Source organism: Girardinichthys multiradiatus, chromosome 23 (genome assembly GCF_021462225.1).
Source record: "Girardinichthys multiradiatus isolate DD_20200921_A chromosome 23, DD_fGirMul_XY1, whole genome shotgun sequence".
NCBI classification, from domain to species: domain Eukaryota; kingdom Metazoa; phylum Chordata; class Actinopteri; order Cyprinodontiformes; family Goodeidae; genus Girardinichthys; species Girardinichthys multiradiatus.
In genome coordinates, this window is record NC_061815.1 from 14,800,102 (window position 1) to 14,822,934 (window position 22,833).

The window sequence follows — 22,833 nt, forward strand, 5'->3', positions numbered from 1 at the left end:
AGTTCATTTAGTATTATATTATTTTGCCAGTAAACCTAACATGTATAACTTTTGAAGCAGAAATATGTCACTATCCACCTTTTCATTGATTTTGGAATACAAACAGCCTTGCTGCAGCCTCTATCAATCACAGCACTGTCTGGAATCTCTGCGGATAAAGCAGAAATAATTGTTTTCTGGACCAAAAAACCTTTGTTTAATTGTAATACTGTTTGTTGAATGGATGTGTGGGCACTTATTAGCAAAACAGAAAAAAGGTGTGAGAATTGTTGGTCCATTGATCATTTATGAAAGAAACATAGAAAACCTCTAGGGAACCAAAAGGGGTGAGGAGGTCAGATTTATCCTCACCCACAAAAAATAGTCTCACCCTGTTTGTTCGAGATTTATGAAACAATTATCAAGTTGTGCTTACGGTTGGCTCAAAATTATTCATACGTCTGGCAGATTTAGGTTTAAAGTAATATTTAATTTGATCCATGGTGTAATCTGTCGGAAGGACCTAGAAGGTGTCTGGACTTGAATCCAAAAGAGAAAGTGTGAAGGGGGCTTAAGTTTAGGGTGATGGCAAGAAGGCCTTCCAACCTCAAAGACCTGGAAATGATTGCAAAATAATTATTGTCAAAACCACCATTATAAACATGCAAAAAACTGGTCAGCAATTTCCATTAAAGATTTGTCCACTAATCATCAAGATAGGTTTAAATAATTTTTAACCAGAGATTTGTTGTTGTTTGTTAACATGTAAGTAAAAACAGATAAAATATTTTTGTTCAAAACATTATTACTTTTACATTGTTTTATTAATGTTTGACAGATGCCTGTCTCAATTTCTATCCAAAACACTTTCTGGTTGAATGAAATGTAATTTCAGATCTAAATCTTTTAAGGGTAAGAATATTTTGGGCTTAACTGTTGTTACAGTTAGGCCCAAAATTAACAACCTAAAGGTGAGGAGAATAAAACAACACTATCCATGCCACAGCTAGCACAGGTAACATGAGTAGGGAGTCAACAGCCGGACCACCACGTCAACTGCAGGTGTTGTGAGCATATATTTAATTTTATTTTTATTTCTCTTTTAAAGTGCCTACAATTGCTATGTTTTTTATGATTCTTTGGTAATAGTAAAACATCTGCTAATGTTCACATCCAATCTAAATTAATACCTGCTCTCTCCAAATGATTTTCCTAAGTGTTCAGGCACAACAATACGGTGCCCAGGAACTGACATAGGAAAAAATATATATATATATACCGTGCACACAAATACTAATTTGTTCCCAAGAAATACTAATTTGTGCCCACGAAATACTAATTTGTGCCCATGAAGTATATATAATATATACATGAAATACTAATTCGTTTTCACAACATAGGTATAACGTGTGCACAAAATACTAAAACCGCGCACTTTCTCAAAAATACAGAGGAACAAAAGAACTGGATGGACAGGGATAGTCTGATCGAGTTTTATTTTAGGCTGGGGAGCTACAAATTTTAACTTCTGTTCCATTTCCTACATGGTTTGTATTTGCTTGAGGTGACTTTTAGGTCCAATAGTATGTTGCTGAGGATAAACTAACAACAGAGGACTTCTAGAGTTTGATTAGCTTGACGGAGGGTGTCCTTGAAATAACATTTTCACAGCTACATTACTGTAGTATAGTTGAATCCTTCTGAGTAACATGGAGGATTTATGGGGAGAAATGTGAGACTTGCAAACCACAGCATGGCACACTAATACTACTATTGAGAGTAACCAGACTGTGCAGATAAGTCAATGTTGGTCAGAAGTTGAGCAAAACATACTCTACCTGAATGCTATAAGAAAATTAATTTCATGAATGACTGTTTTTGTCTCCAGCAGTCTTTTCCTAAAGTGGTAAATGACTATGATTAGAGCTTTTAAATCACTTCATAGCTTGCCAGTTCATTAGGTGTCCAAGCTTACTTCCTTCTCCTCACTGGACAAATCGTTTTATTATAAGCTGTAATTTAGCTAGGTACTTAACCATGCTTTTTTAATATTTGGTAAATATTGTGTTATGTCATCACTCTTCCATAATGTTTCTTGGCAACTTCAGATTCACGTTTTCTATCACAACTTTCTATATATTTCTCAGTTTCAGACATGGAGAATAACTGCATAAGTACTGTGAGTTACATGCCTTAACACAAGTAAAAAGAAAAAAGTTATATATATATATATATATATATATATATATATATATATATATATATACATAGAGGGGAAATTTTATTTATCAATTTAATTATTTTTCATGCTGTTGTATATCCCTGAAAACTGCTTGCAAATTTTGCTGCTTGCTATTTAATGAAGATTTTGTTTCTTGTTTTAATTTTCTTAAAGCACAAATATATTTACCATGCAACAACTACCCACCTTTGCGCAAGGGCAAGCCCAGTGAGAGCTGAATATATTTGGAAGAATTGTCAGATTCTCAAAGCAAGAATTAATCCTTAGATTAAATTTGATTAATTGAGAGGCTGACTTAAAATCAATAAATCCAGACGAAATCTGAATGGCTTTGTGACAATGGTGATTGCAATACCACTGGGAAACATTATTTTTCTCCCTTGCTGTCATTGGCTCTTAATTAATTAATTGAAGTTACAGAATCATTATGTAATGAACCTAATCATGTGGTGGCCTGTGCCCCCCCACCCAACCCCGCAAGTTGAATTTCTTTGATTTACCGGCGAACATATCATTGATGCTTGCATCTCATACATCTTGCCGCGATTACCATGGTGACGTCAACATGAAGATCAATCACTGGCAAACAGGAGAGGACCATGACACCAATTAAAAGGTGGTGTCATCTCCAAGTCATTGCTCACGCTTTTTGCTAATGCACTAATTACCGGGGCTGGGACATTAATGGAATAGCATGGTTCAGCCTGGGGATTAATCTGCATGGATTCGCCTGGGTGTGTGTGATGTCTGTCTGTAGTGTGTGTGCGTGTGAGTGTGTGTGTGTGTGTGTGTGTGTGTGTGTGTGTGTGTGTGTGTGTGTGTGTGTGTGTGTGATTAATGCAAACCCCTGACTGCTCCAGGCTTGACCTTGAGCACCACCACAAGAGGGAAATGAACTGACAAGGTGAAGAGATTGGGATATCTGCGCATGGGGCTGCAGAGGGGAGTGAAACAGCTGAGGCAGAGGGGCCCAATCAAGGTTACGGAAGAGCATGGAACCGATGCAATGGGAAGGGATCGATTGATAGAATGTGGGGCGGAATATGGCACAGATACATCGCTTCAATATGTTTTGCAAATTGTAATCTAAACAAAATAGGTGTCCACTCTCAAGTCTATACTTTGTAGAATCACCTTTTACTACATATACAGCACCAAGTCTTTTAGAGAATATTTCCGGCAACTTTGCACAGAAATATTCTTCTTTGCAAAATAGCCTCATCTCCTTTAGGTTGGATGGAGAATGTTTGTTATCAACTATTTTTAAGACTTGCCACAGAATCCCACTTGGATTCAAGTCTGGACTTTGACAAAGTCATTCTACACATGGGTTCCCATGATTCTTATTCATCTAGAAAAGCATTCCACCACCACTGGGTTTCCACTGGCTTTCTTATAACACTGGTCTTCTTCTTAACACTCTTACATATTTGTTTCGTGCAGGACTAATAGTTGTCCTGTTAACAGATTCTCTCATCAGAGCTGTTGATGTCCGCAGCTCCTCTGGAGTCACAGTTGGCCACTTTGCTGCTTCTGACTCATGCTCCCTTTGTTTTGCTTTGTGACTTATGTTTTTTTTTTTTTTTTTTTCTGCACAGAACAGTGGGACTAAAGGAGGCTGAAAACTAATGCAAATTTTGCAATCATGCAAATGTTAGCAAAATTTTATTTGCAAACATTTTTAAACAATGTATCTCTTAAGAAAACAAACCAGATGCCCCAGTCATGTTGTTTCTATTTTAATATTTTCAATTCTAAACCACTGTTTTTCTTTCACCCTGATATTGAAGAAATAGGATAGGTATAATTCTTTTAGCACATTTAACACCCTTACTGGACTTCAAATTTATAAAAGGAAAAGCTTAAATTATTAATGCTGTGACAAAAATCTGAAGAGATAGGGACGCTGTTTGGTGTAGCAGTAGAGCTGGCGCCCCATGTACGTAACCTATATTCTGTGACTCAGGCATTCTGGGTTTGATTCCCGACCTTGAGACCTTCGCTGCATGTCTTCCCCCTATTCTTTCTCTGCCCATTCCCTGTCTGGTAACTGTCAATAAAGGCCACTAGTGCCTAAAAAACAAAAAAAATTTTAAAGAGATGAATATGATATATATATATATATATATATAAAATTCTCAGTGTGTTATTATTGTGTGACTAACTCTCATTTTTAGGAAACAAAACTGTCATTTCAAAGACATCAACACAACAGAATCTGTTTAAAAATATATATCTGAACACCTGAGAAGGCAACAGGAGATGAACAGGAGATGCCAGATCAACACAAAATAAATCCATCTCACATACTCAGGGGCTTTAGTTGAAAATAGCTATTAACTTAAATTAGTTTGACCAAGAGGTTATATTAAAGATTTATGCACTATGCAAGACGGTGGCAAAGAGTCTTTTTAACAGCACAGATGCTGCAACTTTAACAAAATTTTTGTTAAAAAAATAAAAAATAAAGACTGAATCTCGCCTTGAATTGCTGTTTTTTTTGTTTGCTTTGTCAAATTTAGGCTTAGAAAGCCTACGAAACATTGCTACAATAAAGTGCCAAGAGAAGCAAAATGTAATGACTCAATGACATTAATTTATTAAATGTATAATATATATAAAAATTACAAATTTTATTATGTATATGTCTTTATTTATTAACTTCGTATAGAAATAATTTTTGGGTTGGGCTGTGGTAGTGCTTTGTGGGATAATTTAAACTGTCACTGTATCTGGTCATATATACTCTAACATCAGTATGTCAAAATGCATGTGCGAAAAAAATATATAGCGTGCGCATGAATTACTAATTCGTTCCCACAAAATACAAATTTGTGCCCACGAAATATTAATTTGTTCCCACGAAATATTATTTTGTTCCCACGAAATAATAATTTGTGCCCACGAAATACTAATTCATTCCCACGAAGTAGGCATCAAGTGACCTGTGTTACAGGAGATGTGTAACTCAATGGTGATTGAGCTCAGTGTACGGTGGTTGTGTAAATGTGTATGTGTTTGAATACGTGTGTTGGCACTGTGGGCAGTCTGGGACCGTGAAGAAGGGTGCAGAGAGAGAAGAAGAGTGTGTGTGCGGTTGTGTGTTTTGGCAGTATGCACGACGGCGACCGGGGAGGACATTCAGCTGGACGGTACATTTAACGTGCAATCTGTGTACAGTAAAGTTATTCAAAACTCCGCTACTTCAGCAATCCTGTCCCTTCGTTATTATAGAAGTCTCACACCCCATGACACACAAGTACAGAGAATTAACCCTGAAATGAACAACCATTTCGGCCCTGGAGGAAGCATCACCCCTGTGTTTCCCGACCACGGTCAGGAAACTAAAGCAGGAAAGGTTAACACCTGGCTCTCTATATTCTATTTAAATGCCTCATTCCTTGCGATGTCAGGCTATTCAGATCTCTTTGTAGCTCCTCCCCAGCCTAAAATAAAACTTGATTAGACTATTCCTGTCCGTCCAGTTGTTATTTTGTTCCTTCGCATGTTTGAGAAAGTGAGCTGTTTTAGTATTTCGTGCCCACGTTATACCTATGTTGTGGAAACCAAATAGGTATATAATGCATATAATGCACTCATATATATATTTCGTGGGGACAAATAAATGTTTTCTGGGCACAAATTAGTGTTTTGTGGTGACATATTAGTATTTCATGAGCATGCTATGTATATTGTGTTTCCCCATGACGGTTCCCAGGCGCTGTACATAAGTAATTTGTAATTGAAATAAAGCTTTAAAATGATGACAACTCTTTGAATTCTGAATTTACATATTTATGTATTTGTTTCCGATTGTAAATAATTATTAACAAGTTAAAGTAACCATTGAGTATGTAAGTAACCTATTGTATTGTGACACTTTTTGATTTCTGTACACTCTATAGTTATTTTAAATGGATGGTTCAATCTATAGAAGGGGCATCAAACTCTAAAGGTTCATGTTTTATTTTGAAATAACTTGTACCTCGGGAACATTATTTTCCAGTGATTTTATACTAGCCAAACGTAATTAGTATTTGTGTCATTTGGTTTGGCAATTAGAGAACAAAATAAAGGGACGTAAAAAATAATCCCAACATACGGCAAGAAGTACATTTTTCATGCTATGGGTAATACAAACCGAAGAATAACAGGGTTAAGTAATAAGACCTCAACCGAAAAACAAATGAAGAAATTAATTGAACTGAGTATTAAGTAAATCTCAGGAAAATATTTAAATAATAAAAAGTGCAAAGTCAAGAGTTGGAATAAACTGGGGGTGAATAAGTCAACACAACAAGTGAAATAGCCATTATTGTAATAAGGAGATTTTTCTGTGTTGGGGGGGGGGGCAAATGGTACCACTCACTATCACACTTAAAAACATTGTGTATGGTGACTCACCAATGACATATGTGAGGAGCAGGGCCAGCGTGAGGGTAAGCAGTGATGCAGACAGGGCTGTACACTTCCAGTTGCAGCAGCGGTGAGGCTTGTTGAAGGTAAACAGTGGCCTGGTCACACTGCTACGAGGGAGCGGTCGCGGTGGAGGGGAGTACACCGTCCCAGAAGTCAGAGGGTATCCCTGCCCTGCACCTGACAGGAGAGCTGATGAACCAGACCCCTGCTTGAAAAGGAAATGTCTGTGGGGCGAAAAGCACAGAAAACAGACTTCATTCCAATTCTCCCTGATTAGCTCCTGCTACTACACCTGTCATTTCATTGCATGGTTGACTTCACTAATATCATTAAAAATGGTTGTGTTTTGTTTGTGGCTTTTTGGTAAAACATGGTAACTATTAGCTCTGACTGTTGAATAAAGGAGCTGGACTTTAAAATGCTTTAAAACAATGCTCTATAAAAAGCAGCTTTTTTGTCCCAACACAAAGCACACACAGCAGTCTGGGAGTAAAACGTCTTCCTAGCTGAAGACTTTACATTATAGCAGGTGTGGTGGTTGTACAACACTATCTTGCAAAACAAGATCACAACAAAAACTGGTGGTTGCTCCCAAGCTTAGGTAAGGAATCTCTACATAGACGGGTAGAAAGACAAATCCTTGACCCTTTCAAATCATTACCTAATCCTTAATCCTACTTGCTCATTTTGTCTTCTGTTGCACTGAAAAGTAACAATAGGCTGGGTTAAGGTTGACCAACCAGTATTGCCAGGATTTAACCAGGAATGCATAGTTTGCTTTGTGTACTGAAAAAATTATGAAAGTGGACAGGTAGAAGACAAAGTTTCAGGCCTTAATGAACAGAATTTAAAGTCACATCTGGAAGGAATATAAAATTACATCTTCTGGCATGTGCTGGGATTGGGAAATGAACAACGTAATCTTGCAAATCAGGAATCATCTACTAGCTACACAGAAATAGGTTACACCCAGTTTAGGGCTTAAATCTTGACAAACCCAAGTAGAAAGTGACTCAAAACCTTTTAACAAACTGAAGCTCAAGGCTAAACTTCACAACAGTAAACCTGTTTGGTAAACTCCTAACTACTAAACATTGGGTACGTTGTCCATGAACAAGAGCTTATTTATCAGAAAGACAAAAGTAACTAGCAGAAACTGAAAAAGCTGTAAGGCAAGAGCTCGTCATCTTTAGATGCACATCTAGATTTTTTGCCCCAAAACTGGAAAACACAACATTGACATTGGCCATTGGAGAAGTTGTGTTCCCCTCTGGCATGATAATGTACCTCCCAGCCTTAGGACTTGCCATGAGAGGTGGACGTGCTGGTCATTTGAACTTACATGCAGCTGATAAAAACTAACTTTATTCCAATTTATTTCATATATTTAAGACTGTATTCACCTTGGTAAAGTGGAGGAAAACCAGACAATCATTTGAACTCCCTAAATGCTCAGTACTGCTCTTATTGCGGGACTTTGTGCATCAAGGTTGCCTTTGGACTGTTCTAGAAACATCCCTCATAGCCCTGGTAACAGTTATAAACCCATGATTGGATGACTGCTCTTTGAGGGAGGTGTTAAGCAAGCTGTCCATTAATTACTGTCCTAATCTTATGAGGTAGGAGCCATTTTGCATCTTGTGTTCCACAAACTGCAGGTCACATGGGACCTCCATCTGCACCTTTCTAAAGTAGATTATAGTCGGAAGTTGGGAACAGTCACAGTTGCTGTGCAGACCTATCTAAGACAGTGGTTCAATGCTTCACCAATTACTCTAGCAAGATACAGGCTTCTTTTTTCCTTAGATATCTTGTGTCTTATTCAGATTCTATTTATGTAAATCTGGACTCAGTGGAATTAGGTCTCACTCTGAGCTACGCCTGGCTGAAACTCATTTAAAGGGCCCTCAAGGTGGGAGATTTTAGTCAAGACCCCTCTCCTCCTATTTTTTCTTTTTTTTCATAGCCGGACACTGTTGGGCTCATGCATAAAACACACAAAACAGTCTGTTCCAGTTTGCCAATGCACAAAGATCTAGTCCTGCTAACCCCAACCTGTCAAATAATCTTGTACTAAATGTGTAGATGTATGTAATTTGGGAGAACTGTTAATATCCCACATGTTGTGCTTTTAATCTAACTGTGATTTTTAAATGGCAAGTAATGGATCATCAAAAATGTATAAAGGAAGTTATAATCAAGAAGAAGTAGTGTAAAAGAAAGCAATAGGATTCCTTCTGCAATTTATATTATACTCCCTAATATATTCTGGGACTAGGCAATTTACAGTGCCTTGCAACAGTATTAATATCCAGTGAACCTTTTCACATTTTGTCACATCACATCCACAAACGATGTGATACATCAATAGAAAGTAGCACATTGCTGTAAAGGAAGCATTACACATAGTTTTACAAACTACTCCACAAATAAAAATTTCACAAATGTGGAAACTTGCATTCAGCCCACAGAGATATGTAAGAGAACATCTGAGTGGTAAGCAAATGTAATCAACGGGATTCACTCAGCCGCATAGTTGTTCCAGACCGTCAACCTTATTCAGAAATCAGATTTGGACCTTTGAACATAATGTTTTAGAACCCCTGGGCTATCACTTAACATCCCAATAAAATACATGGAGGTTTGTGGTTGTAAATGGCAAAATGTGAATAGGTTCAATGGGTATGAATACTTCTGCAAGGAACTGCACGTTAAAAGATAAAACACAAACATTTAAAATGAATATCAAGGATATTCTCAGCTAAACCACGTCACATTGGACAACAGTAAACAGCTTTGCCCTACAATTCCCATGAAAATCCAGCTTTTCCGATAATACACTATAGATTTAGCATAAGTCATAGAATGTCAGACTGCAATCTCTTATCCTGCCCAAGACCTTCATCCTTTGAGGAACCCCAGATTTAACCGGGGGGCTTCTCTGGTGCAACCTCATGAGCCACTACTGCAATGCAGAGCAGCAATAATATGAAACAGATTGAAAGAGTGCTGGCACCCACGGTTCAATGACTTACCTATTCCCTTTGACACATCAAAGCAACTACTTAAGTTATAAGGCTGTTAGATGACGATGGAGCTCATCTTCATTACGAAATGTCTTAGACAGTAGATGAGGATGGAGGATTGAGCTGAAGGGCAATTAATCTGGGTACCTTTTCATCTATATTGTGTTTAGAAAATGGAGGGCAGAGGCTGGGTGGTGGCAGACGAGGGAGCACATGAATGGGGGCCATTTTCCAATTTGGAAAAGTGGATCTAGGCAGAGAATTAATAGAACCTACAGCTCAATGTGGCCACATAGAATGGTTATACTGGGGTAAACTGATGGAATATTTTCTTTTTTAGTACTGTGTTTTTATGGTTTCCAATCATAATAACAAATGAAAACAATATTTTTGAGCTTCTTGAATTCACAGACAACATGATTGCCCTGGGTTACGATGCGCTCTCTGGGGGGTTACTGCTGGTTTCGAGTGTAACTTTGTGCATGCTGTGAAAAGATGAGAGGTCGCGGGCCGCTGGTCTGTGAAGGGCCCTCAGAGAGCAAGCCATTAAAGTGGGGTCAGACAGCGATGTGATAGCATCACCGGACACCATGTCCTCATAATAACCAAACTATATACACATCATTGACTCATTTAGTCTCATTCAGCCTTGAAAACTTACCTTATTACAAACTCCGCAGGGTTTTGATTGGGAACTTTCACAATCCATGTTGGAATAAATCTGACCATAAAATGCTTGATAATAATTTTTCTTCAACATTTCTTTCACATAACAACCATAAACTTCATTTATTTTCTCTGATATCCTTATATAAAATTTAGTGCAACCAATTGCCTCCAGAAGTCACCTAATTAGTACATAAGAGTCCAACTGGGTTTAAGTTAATCTCAGAATATAGCTGTTCTGTTAAATCCTCAGGGGTCTGTTAGAGATCATTAACGAACAAAGAGCATCATTAAGACCAAGGAACACAGCACACAGGTCAGGGAGAAAGTTGTGGAGAATTTTAAAACATGGTTATGTTACAAAACAATATTCAAAGCTTTTAGCATTTCGTAGACCACTAATCCATCATCCAAAAACTGCTATGTGTGGTGGAAAACTAAGACTGCACAATCCCCTGAACACCATTCCAGTGGTGAAACATGATGGTTGCAGCATCAAGCTGTGGGAATGGATTAGATTCATGCAAAGATGGATGAAGCTGAATGCAGGAAAATCTGTGACAAAAACTAGACGCTACAAAAGACAAAAAACTTGTGTGGATGTTCACCTCCCTTCAGTCAACGACCCTAAACATAAAGCCAAAGCTACAATAACTTAATTCAAAGCATATTCACATATTGGTAATTTTTGGCAAGACATAAAAAGACATGTATAGACACTCTTCATCCAAACTGACAACGCTTGAGCTATTGGGAAAGAAGACTGGGCAAAGATTTCAGTCTAGATGTGCAAAGCTGGTAGAGACACTTCAATATAAGAGCAACACATCCGGTAGTTGCATTATTTAATGTGATAGAGCACCTCTGCAAAGCTCTGTTACATAAAACAGCAAAACATACATTAAGGGGTTTAGCAGTATATCATGCGACCCATATTAAGAGGCTTCAGTCCTCGACGCAACTGTGCTGGGTTCAAGTCCTGACCACGGAGACCTGTGCTTAATGTCTACCCCCTCTCTCCTCTAAATTCTGAAAAATAACAAAAAATAAAGGCCACTAGCGCTGCAAAAAAATTAAATAAAATACATTAGGGCCTAAGGTTGTATCATCAAAAAAAAGTGGAAAAGTTCATGCATACTTTAGCAATGCACTATAAGATGTCAAAGGCCGTTTTGGTTATTCTGAAACAAACAAAAGGAAATATGTCCCATCAAGCTGAGCCTCTTTCTTGTGTGTGTTGCCATTCAGTGTGTCTTTAATGTGGCCCTATGGCGAGAACAGATAACGTCCATCCCTCACTGTCTGCCTTCTGTCCTTTCTCCATCCAGCCGTTCAGCACCTGCTGAAGGCTGCGAGTCAGATGGGGGACACAGGAGGCTGCACATGGAGCTGCCACACACCTAAGGGTCAATGCTAGTTCATCTCTAAAAGGCCAGAGATAAACTCTGGAAACAATACACACATGTATAAAGAAATGAAAAAAAAAAGAATAGAATATTTTCTTGAGTTTGAGGCCAGTACAAGAGCCTAGTCTAGTGTGTTTCTTTAAATGCTCTTCTGAAAATGGATTAAAGCAGAAGAGATCAGAAAAAATGCATTTGCCAATGCATGTAGAACTCCCTTTTCTTCTTGTGTGGCGCTTTTAAAACTGCTTCACGCTTCTTCCTGGATCCCTGTCTTTGATCTTCCCAGACAACATCTTGGGGCGATGCCCAGGAAAGCTCTGAGTTCTTATCAGAGGGCAGATTTCCCCAGAGACAGGAAGAAAATGAGAGCTCCTGCTCTCCAGGAGGTCGGGTTCTATGGGCCCGGCGGCTCTATCAACCTGGATAAGTGCAAATCGTTCTGTTTGTGTTTGTGTGGGTGGAGGTCTTTCTTCACAAAATACATCGTGTCTGGACTCTGATTTGACTGTGTTGGTGCACATGCTCTAGCAATTGATACTGCTTAATTGTATCATGTATTTAAAATTATGGTCAGATTCATGAAATAGTATCATGTATTATCAATTAAAATCTATCTATAACCCTGTTTAGTCAGGGAGCCATATTGTTGCATACTTTACAGAAAAATATATTTATACTAAAATATAGATTTGCTTAACTTTTACAATATTGCCACTTCAATAAAAAATAATACTAATATTGTAACCAGTCACTTATAACCAATAATTTACCTATTAGAAATCATCATAGTGCATTTAATGATTAATTATGTGAAGGAACACACAAAACATAAAAGAAAAAAACATACTAACTCTACTTAATTTATTTGCTTTGGTCCAAAATCAGACTGCTGTGTCACCTATATGGGAACCAAATTTGAACCTCAGAAGGTACAGTTTCTGTACTTCTGTCTCTGACGCTGCCAATGGGGAATTTGTTGATACAGAAGCATTAAAGAAGAAATGCGAAAGAAAACAAATAAACAAAGCCGCGTAAAGGAGATTTGGCAAAATGACAAAAACTAGTTTTCATAAACAAAACTTCACAATCAAATCTTAACTAAGTTGATCAAGCTTGATAAATTCATTTGGGCTTCTTCTTTGATGCTGGTTCTGTGTGTATCTCAGTTTGTGCCAGAATCTGCTTTGAGTCATAATTAGCCAGCTCTGAGAAGTCGCCACATCACCAAGGATTTTATAAAATGTGCGTTTGTAACATCACGCAACCTTGGCCAATAAAGAAATAACTTTTCTTTAAACCTTACATGTTTGAAGAACTTATAATTCTTAAACTGGAGATACAATTTTTCTGAGTGAGCACAGAAGTGTAATTCAAGTTTAAAGATATGCACTGAAATGTTCTAAGGAGAAAAACAAAAGAAAGCATTAATTGTATACTATACTATACTATACTATACTATACTATACTATACTATAATAGTTTGACTTGCACTGACAGGTATATAAATACTTAACAATACAACAATAACAATACAATACTTCATAACCATTGCTTGTTTCTGACAATCTCAGGAACACAATCTGTGCACTAAAAGATTATTTTAGTTCAGTTTAAAGTCATACAAACACATTTTGCACATGTCTTGGTCAGAGTATTCATATACAGTATGTCCATATGTATTCAAAAAGTCACATTTCTAAGGCCTCCTAACACACCAAGTGTGTGACCCAGCTTGATATATTGAACATCCATATCTGCATCTGTCCACAAAGACAGGACACTCTCTCCAGAAACATAACGGATATTCAGCCAAAAAGGAAATCCATGTGTACTTCAAACATTCTTAATCTCAGCCGACACAACATCAATACTTTTCGATGCGGATTCATCAAGCACAAATCAAGGATAATGGAAGTGCACTTGACAACATAAGACATTATCCATTTTTTTCCCGCACCTTTATTAAGGTCACAGCGTCACTTATAATTCTGTTAGTGCGAGCCTCTGTGTCAGGTTTGTAAATACTTGACAAATCGTTAATCTTGTGGCTCAGATTGAGCTGATAGGGGTGTGAGGGCTGGAGTCAAAATATGAAATTGTTAGATTATCAGAAGATCTGAGAATGTGAAGGAGTGCAGGGTTCTTGTATATTAAATTCAGCCAGAAACAGTTAAGCAGCAAAGACTTTGTCAAAAGCCTGATAGGAAAGAGCCAATAATGTCTGAATTATGTTATTAAGGGACACTATTCTATTGACTATGAATGTGATTACATTTTATGGCTTAGAACTAATAGCACACTTTCAAATGAAACTTATTTGACTATAAAGTCCCAAATGCAGAAAATGTATTGGTGGAAAAAAGGCGTCATCCAATATGTAGAGGTAGTGCAGAAATTATGGTTCATAATCACGTCTGTCTTCGGGAGAAAGTTCTTTGCGGCCTACAAATATTGGCTGAACAATCTGAACTACAGAGAAAAAAATTATGAATTCAGTTTCAGTTGTATATTCATTGAAAAGCAAACATACACACACATCAAGCAACACACACACAAAAGTATTGTAATTACACTACAGGCATGACGAGCCTCTATCTTTGATACTTGTGTCTGGACAATGATTAATTTAAATTGTCACAGAATCTAATTTTATTCTTCCTTTCCTTTAAATGAGGTGTGATCTAATTATGGCCTAATGCATAACTTATTAAAACTTCTTCTTCTGGAGTGGCAGCCTGCCAATCTTGCCCCTTACTCATAACACCAGAATTCAGCTGCGGCATCGGAGCCCTCATTAAACATGCAAACATATTCTTTTGCACCTATGCTGCTTCCTCTTCTCTAAAGCAGCCTCCAAGAATGAGGACCTCAGAAATAATTCTCAGGATCAATTATTTCTTATGCGGGCTCAATTCTGTTTGATGGAACGAAATTCCTTCAGCGCGTCTATAAGATACCGCTTTTAGAATATTTAAATCCAAATGCAGGTGTCATGAATAATCTATCAGCAGCAGTGAGAGAAAGAATTGAAATCCTACAGAAAACTGGAGACTTCCTAATATTCCTCATAAACAGCTTTTATTCCTATAAAGGCCACTTGGAAGTGGGAACACTCCACGTTCTTTTTCCAAATCACAACATAAAGAAAACTCTATTAAATGTGTCACTATTCTACAGAGACTGAGGAAATAGCAACATTACACTTTTAAAAAAGTAATTTCTACATTTTGTTTTACAAACTCAAACCGTTACTGTGTAAGCTGAAAAAGGTTTTTGAAGATTTAGAGTTTATATGATGCACCAAACTAAAATTTAGTTTTATAAATGCTGCTTCTAAGAACAGCTTCACATCTGTCTTGGATAGATTTAACCTGCTTCTGGCACCTGTCAGCAGGTACTCGAGGCCTACCACTATTAGACCCAATTCCACAGGTACTCTGCATTTCTTTGTTTGCCTCAGAAACAGGATTATTTTTGAGTTTTCTTTGGAATAAAGGGAATTAGGCTGGCCACTCCATAGGATTCATTTTGTTGTTCTGGAATCAAGATGGTGCTCTCCTACTGGTGTCTTTGCAGTTGTTGCTTTGTTCAAATATGCAATTTAAGGATATTTCCTATTCAGCATGAACTCTTCAAGTATTTTGACATATTCAAACTGATGGATAGTATGTGATAAATAGACCAGACACCATAGTATGAAGAATCTCCCCTCTTGATGTCATATACACCATGCTTCACAGTGTTCTGTGTTCAGTTCAGTGTTTAGGGGTCATTTGACAAGCTGTCTGCAGATCCAAAAAGAACAATCTTGCTGTCATCGGTCAATAAAATGTCACACCATCTCTTTCTAGAATTCTCTCTCAAATGACATGAGCTCTGCTTCACATATGCATTTCTAATCTTTAGGGCTACTGGCTAGTTAACTTTAGGGCTACTGGCTCAGTCTTTCTGGGTTTGCTTTCTATTTTAAAGCATTTCAGACCATTGTAGCAGAACTGCCTATTATTTCCTGCAAATCTTTTTTCCACTCCAACCAAAAATGCCTGGAACAATTTCTGGAATATTTTATTTGACCCAATTTACTCAGTTTTTCCTAATCAGCAGGATGCATTTCATGACTGTTGGGTCTGCTGGTTTTGTATTACCCTGCTACATCTACTAGTAAATTATTTGTCAAATTTTTGTTATATGAAAAAAAAAAAAAAATGTATTGATCTGGTTGTTGATGGTGAATAGCTTTTATTTTGAACGCAACCGTAGCTGTGGAAGAAGAATGTTCCACCGGGATTTCAGACGCCCCTAATAGTGGACTGCAACTTTAGCCTCTCACCACTGGTAATCAAATTTCACATGAAATGAGCTTACCACAAATGTCAGTGTTGGCGTGCCACAATCCAAGCCAACCCAGAGTAAGTAATTCTCTCCACAGTTTTCTAATTGCTTTGTGCAATGTTCCTGTGGGTGAATGCTAACTTTTCTAACTTTTGCCTAGAATTACAGCTTTTTTGCCAAACAACATTAACAAGTAGGCTGTGTTACTCTTGCAACCCCAAAGCTGGCATATGCTTTGTAGCAGCTGGTTTAATGGTTGGTTAAACGACTGTGCAACTCAGTCACCTGTGAGCTTTGAATCACATGCAATCTTTAGTAATATATTTAATAAGGTTTTTATTTTATCTATCACTTTTCAACTGGTAGTAGTTAAGCAATAAGTTGAATGAAATTGTGAAGCACATTTTTTCCCGTTTTTAAATATCATCAAGAAAAACTACTGACCGATGAAATCGTTGTGTTCTAGCATGAACTAACCCTTGGACTGTTGTAATAGCTGTAATACACAATTTAGCTAAATTGCATTATTTAACCTTAATAAACGCTTACTTCAGTCAAAAGTCTCTCATAACAATAATGTTTTTCAGGTATGCAGGCTCTCCTCTGGGTGGTCGCTCCATAATATATGCATGCAGTGGAGGACCTGCTGGGCCTTTTTTACCAGTACTGATGTGCTAAAAGTTCAGGTGAGGTCCTCAGAGATATGTATCCCTAGGAACCCAAAGGAAACCACCCTCACTGCCTCTTAAAACTAATGACCATTTCTCTGGCCTTTGTAGTGTTCAGCTCCAGGAAATTCTTGGCACATCACTCTGACAGCCCCTGTATTTCCTCTCTGCAGGCTGACTAATCAACCCCCATGATCAGACCCACTACAGTGGTGTCATCTACAAATTTGATGATGAAGTTTGAGGGATCAGCGGGAACACAGTCGAGAGCAGAGAGGTAGAGAGCATATAGGAGGAGGCTCATGCAGCCCTGAGGTCTGCAGGTGCTGAACTTCAAAGTGGAGAAGCAGAGCTGACTCGCCTTGACCAACTGTAGCTGGTCAGTCAGGAAGTTCTTGATCCAGGACATGAGGAAGGGCAAGTACAGGTTTGTCCTGCTTTCCCACAAGGATGTCAGGAATAATGGCATTGAAGTTGGCCACAAACAGTATGCTGACGTATATTCCTTGGAGCTCTAGGTGGTTCAGGGACAGGTGCAGATCTGTTGCAATGGCATCCCCCATAGATCGATCCAGCCTGTAGGCAAACTGGTATGGATTAAAGTTCTGGGGGAGATCTTTATGACTACAGATATCAGTGCTACTGGTCTGTAGTCACTGTGATCAAAGTGCCGTCCTATCAGCTGAACAGCAGCATCAGGAATGAGTGGATGTGGCCAGGATTCAGTGACAATAATCACACTGCAGTCTCTGATGATCTTGATTCTTGCTATTAGAAGCGCTATTTTGTCGGTTTTGTGAACCACCAATCTGGCGTTCAAAAAGAGACTTGGGATCGGTGACTTAAGCTTGCTACTGTATATCCTCTGGGATGTTGTGAGACCATTAAAAATGTCTTGTAATTTCCATTTTACACATAATTCCTACATTCCTTAGTTCGGTCAAAGAGTAAGAAGGTCTACAGACATTCACACTTCCAAATTTACACAATAACACACACACAATATGAAAAAAGGCACTGCATCAGAGAGCCAAGACAAGCGCCGTGTGCGCGCTCAGCCACAGTTCGATATGTAGTTTATAAAAAAGCAGCCTCCAGCTACAGTTGACTCTCTATTAGACAACATAGGAAATCGTGAAGGTTAACCATTTTATTGTCTTTTAATAAGTACAATCCTAGATTAACCAAGGTTCAATGCTAAAGGTTCATGCTGTCAAAACTTTGTAGGAAAATTGCTTTTATGCAATTAAATGACTGCATGTCTTAAAATATTCAGAATGTGTGAATCAACTCTTAGCCAGGAGTTTTGCATTTTTCTATAAAGGAAAACATTTTGTTACATTAAAGCTTTAATTTTACCTAGAAATTACTGCCAAGTCATAAAAGTCTTAACAGACCATTTTGACATTTGGGAGTTAGACAGACAATTGATAATTTTCCGGTCTTTAATTAAGGTATTTAATTAAGCTCTTTTGCATGAGAAATAGGCTTTAGGATTAATTCTCATGGAAAAGAGCTCTAGTTTCATTATAACTCTCAACAAATAGTGTGTAGCTCAGAAGTAGGATTGTTTGCTTCATAGATTGTAATTTACAGGGGTTGGACAATGAAACTGAAACACCTGGTTTTAGACCACAATAATTTATAGATAGTCCACGAATTAGCAATAAAGAAAATTGTTCAGAGTTGTTATGAAGGTGTGTATGTGGCTGGATTTGTTTTATGTATGTTTTGAGACCCTCTTTGCCTTTTCCCTCTGCCACAACAGCCATCCTCTTTCTATTTTCTGACACTCCTCTTCCGTTTTTGTGACTCGTGATTCAAATGATAGCCTCTTTGGAGGATGTCTGTTCCTGGGTGGATTTCTTCTTGGAAGCTCATCCTCCTGCGGTGAACCTGCACTATCAAGAGATGCAGGTGCATTTCCTCCCCCCCTTCGTCCCGCTGGCTCATCCATCTCTGTCTCTGCTTGTGTTTCTTGACTGCTTTCTCCCAGCTGCATAGCTACTCCGGTTTCCTCTGTGCCCTCCAGATCCAAGACCTGTTGCAGATCTTCCTCCGAACTTGTCTCACTTAGGGCGAAACTTGACTCTTCTTTCCCAGCTGTCACTCCACTGACCTCCTCTACCGGGATAAACATGCACTGTGTGAGGAGGTTTCTATGAAGCACTCTCTCCGGCCCACCATCCTCTGGTTGGACCACGTACACTGGTACTTTAGGTTGTTTCTTAACCACAATGTATGGACGTGGCTCCCACTTGTCCCCAAGCTTCTGCCGTCCCTCCACATGACATTGCTTGACTAGTACCCTGTCCCCTGGGTTGAAAGCGTGATCCTTTGCTTTCTTGTCATAGTACTTTTTCTGTTGTTACTTGGCTTTCCGAGAGGTTTGATTAGCCTGTGCATAAGCCTCCTCCAGACAATCATGCAGTGTCTGCACATATTCACTGTAACCCTCCAGATTATTAGAGGTGGTAAACCCAAAGACCAGATCCACTGGAAGCCTAGGATGTCTCCCGAACATCAAGTAGTATGGTGTATATCCTGTTGAGTCATGTCGTGTGCAGTTATAAGCGTGTGTCATGGCATCCACGTGTTCGTGCCACCTGGGCTTCATGTGAGGTTGCAGCGTTCCCAACATATACATTAGGGTCCAGTTAAACCTTTCAGTTGTCCCGTTGCCCTGCGGGTGGTAGGGAGTGGTGTGAGTCTTAGTGATGCCTGTGATCTTGCACAGTTCCTTCACGACTGCACTTTCAAAATTGCGCCCTTGATCCGCATGCAATTTTGCTGGAAAACCAAACCGACAAAAGTAGTTCTTCCACAGAACCTTGGCTACTCTACCTGTTTTTTGGTCTTTGGTGGGGTAGGCTTGAGCATAACGAGAGAAATGATCTGTAACAACCAGAACATTTTCAATGCCCCCCTTTGACTTTTCCAGGCAGAGGAAATCAACACACACAAGCTCCATGGGGGCACTGCTATGGATGCTCATGAGCGGAGCTCCAACCTTGCTTGAGGGTGTCTTCCTAAGACAGCATCTCTCACACTGCTCACATCAAGCTTTGATTTCCTGGGCCATATCAGGCCAGTAGAATCTCTCCCTTATTGAATGCAGAGTCCTTTCAAATCCCAAATGTCCTGAATCATCATGCAGAGCAGTTTTGACCCCCACTCTCAGCTTCTCTGGCAAGATGAGTTGCTCCATGACTCCTCTTTGACCATCTATGATGCGTCTGTACAGGACGCCATTTCGGACCACCAACGTCCGCCATTCCTTTATTAGAAGGCTCCCGGGCCTTCCTAGTCCACTCCTCACAGTGTGGGGAGGTCTATTATTTGTGTTTTTAAAATACAGGATGTGGCCAATTATGGGATCCTGCTTCTGTTCTGCCCGGATCTCCTGTGTTGTCATAGCAGGTAGGGCGTCTGTCCCTACATCCTCATAAAGCTGTTCCACTGCTGGTAACCTATCAGCCTCCGCAGCAGCACACGCAGGTGTCTTTTGTAGCTCCTGTGAATGCTGGGACCCTGAAGGCTTTGATTTGGTGGTCCTAACATGCTGAGCGTATGACTGTAAGACCTGTGAGACTTCCTGGTTGGACATGCGAGAAAGAGCATCAGCATTTGCATTGTTCTGGCCCCTTCTGTACTGGATGTCAAACTCAAACGATGATAGTTGAGAAACCCAGCGTTGTCCTGTAGCATCAAGCTTGGCTGTGGTCATTACATATTTTAGGGGATTGTTATCAGTAAATACAGAGAAATGACGTCCATAAAGGTGGTCATAGAACTTGTCTGTGACCGCCCACTTTAGGGCGAGAAATTCCAGTTTGTGAGCCGGATATCTCGTCTCGGGTGGGGTTAAGCCTCTACTGGCATAGGCTATGACTTTTTCAGCCCCATTCTGAATCTGGGCCAATACAGCACCCAGTCCCTCCCCAGATGCATCGGTCTGCAGCACGAATGGCAAGTTATAGTCTGGATAGCCCAGTACTGGAGCGGACACCAGTCTTTCCTTTAAACACTGAAACGCCACCTCACAGTCATTAGTCCACAGAAAGGGCAGTTTGGCATCAGAGTGTTTCTGTGCCCCCCTTTTTTTTTTCTGGGGTCACCAGAGGTGAGACGGTACAAGGGAGCCGCCAGAGCAGAATACCCCATTACATAACGCCTGTAGTATCCTGCGAATCCTAAGAACTGCAGGACCTCCTTGCGATTAGTGGGCCTTTTCCAATCTTTAACCCTGCTGATCTTCTCTGGGTCTGTCCTAATTCCTTCGGCAGATACAATGTGGCCAAGATACTGCACCTCCTCCTTCACAAGCTGACACTTTGAGGGCTTTAGCTTCAGGCCATGTTCCTTGAGTCGATCAAACACCAGCTGAAGCTGTTCCATATGCTCCTCAAATGTTTTAGAGAAAATTATAAGGTCATCAAGATAAATAAGCAGGTGAGTGAAGTTTAAATCCCCAAAGCAGCAGGTCATGAGTCTTTGAAAGGTTGATGGAGCATTCTGGAGCCCAAAGGGCATTCTGTTGGCCTCAAACAGCCCCTTGGGGGTACTGAATGCAGTTTTGTATTTATCCTGCTCAGCCACCTCTACTTGCCAGTAACCTGAGGTAAGATCCAACGTTGAAAAGTATTTGGCTTGCCCCAGGGCCTCCAATGCCTCCTCAATTCGGGGGAGCGGGAATGCGTCTCGTGTGCTACAGGAGTTGAGTTTCCTGTAGTCAATACAGAGCCTTAATGATCCATCTTTCTTGGTAACCACCACCACTGGTGATGCATACGGGCTCTTACTAGGTCGGATAACTCCTGCAGTTTCCATCTCTGTCAGTAGGCGCCTTACATCCTGCCACTGAGAAGGGGGGATCTTACGATATGGGAGTCGAAATGGCTTTGAATCCACCATAGGAATTTCATGTTGAACAGTTTTTGTGTGTCCATAATCCATAGGATGCTGTGAGAATACGTCCCGATTTTTCTCTACCAGGTCCTTGAGGAGAGTACGCTGGTTTTCATTCTCCACTTCTGCTCCACTTAGGTCCACTTCATAGCTTGCCGCCACCTGACCGAGGCTGAGACACACCCCTTCTTTCACTCTACTGTGATGTTCACCTCCATCTTTGTCCCAGCGCTCCCCAACTTCGTCCACCAAGAATGCTGTGGCAAGTTGGGTGTTTGGTTTAATAGTGATGTTTCTCTGAGAGAGGTTCATAACTCTAACTGGGGCATACCCTTTTTTTACATCTGTGAGAATTTTGGCCACAAGGAGGTCTTGTGGGAGGTGGAGTGAAGGGCAGCCTTCTATCAGGGCTGTATAGGTTTTTCTTTGTGGGCCTGATTTAATCTTACATTTTAACTCCATCTCTTTGCCACCAGGGATACAGATAGTTCGGCCGGTGAAAATCGCAGGACCCACTGTGTCCTGGGTTTTACTTTTTTCGGTGCTCACAACCTCCACCACAGCAGCATACCACTCTGGGTGGTTCTCTTTTATCAGGTGGAGGAATTCAGTGCCATAGGCTGCTTGCAAGTGGCTTTTTGATGCACGAATGACATTTGTTCCAATGAGCAGAGGCACAGATGACCGATATTCAGAGTCAGGGACAACAAAAGTGGGGACAGTCATACAGTCTTCTCCAAAAACCTTAAGTATGATAGTCAAGACCCCGTAATAGGGCACTTTTTGTGCTGCTGCCCCCTCTATCATTATGTTGGATGGCTGCAGCTTCTGCTTCTGGAGCTCTGGGTGGGTGTGCCAGAAACTATGGGTGATGCTTGTAATTTGGGATCCAGAGTCAATGAGAGCCCTACATTTCTTGCCGTTTATCTCCACTTCACCCTCATTTCTAGGGCCCACCAGCAGTGGAGTTCCCTCCTCTCTGTTTGCAGTATCTGTGCACTCTGAGTGTGGGGCTTGCTGCTTGCCCATGGTTTCCCTGCTACCATGGGCTTCAGGCGTTTAAAGACTGGGATGGGGGCATGCTGCTTCCTTCTGCCGAGGTTGGTGGCTGAGAGTGGTGAGTCCTGGTCGAGTTGAAGTCAGGAAGGACTGCTCGGCAAAATCTGGCAATGTGCCCTTGTTTTCCA

At 39.9% G+C, this 22,833-nt stretch overlaps 1 protein-coding gene across 1 annotated transcript in view; it reads right to left on the reverse strand.

Annotated features, from left to right (window-relative positions):
- tenm1 (teneurin transmembrane protein 1) overlaps positions 1-22,833 on the reverse strand; it is a 311,171-nt gene that overhangs the window by 193,160 nt on the left and 95,178 nt on the right. Inside the window, exon 4 of the mRNA XM_047354352.1 lies at positions 6,626-6,864. Coding sequence (XP_047210308.1) covers positions 6,626-6,864 — 239 coding nt within the window. The remainder of the gene's footprint in view (positions 1-6,625; positions 6,865-22,833) is intronic.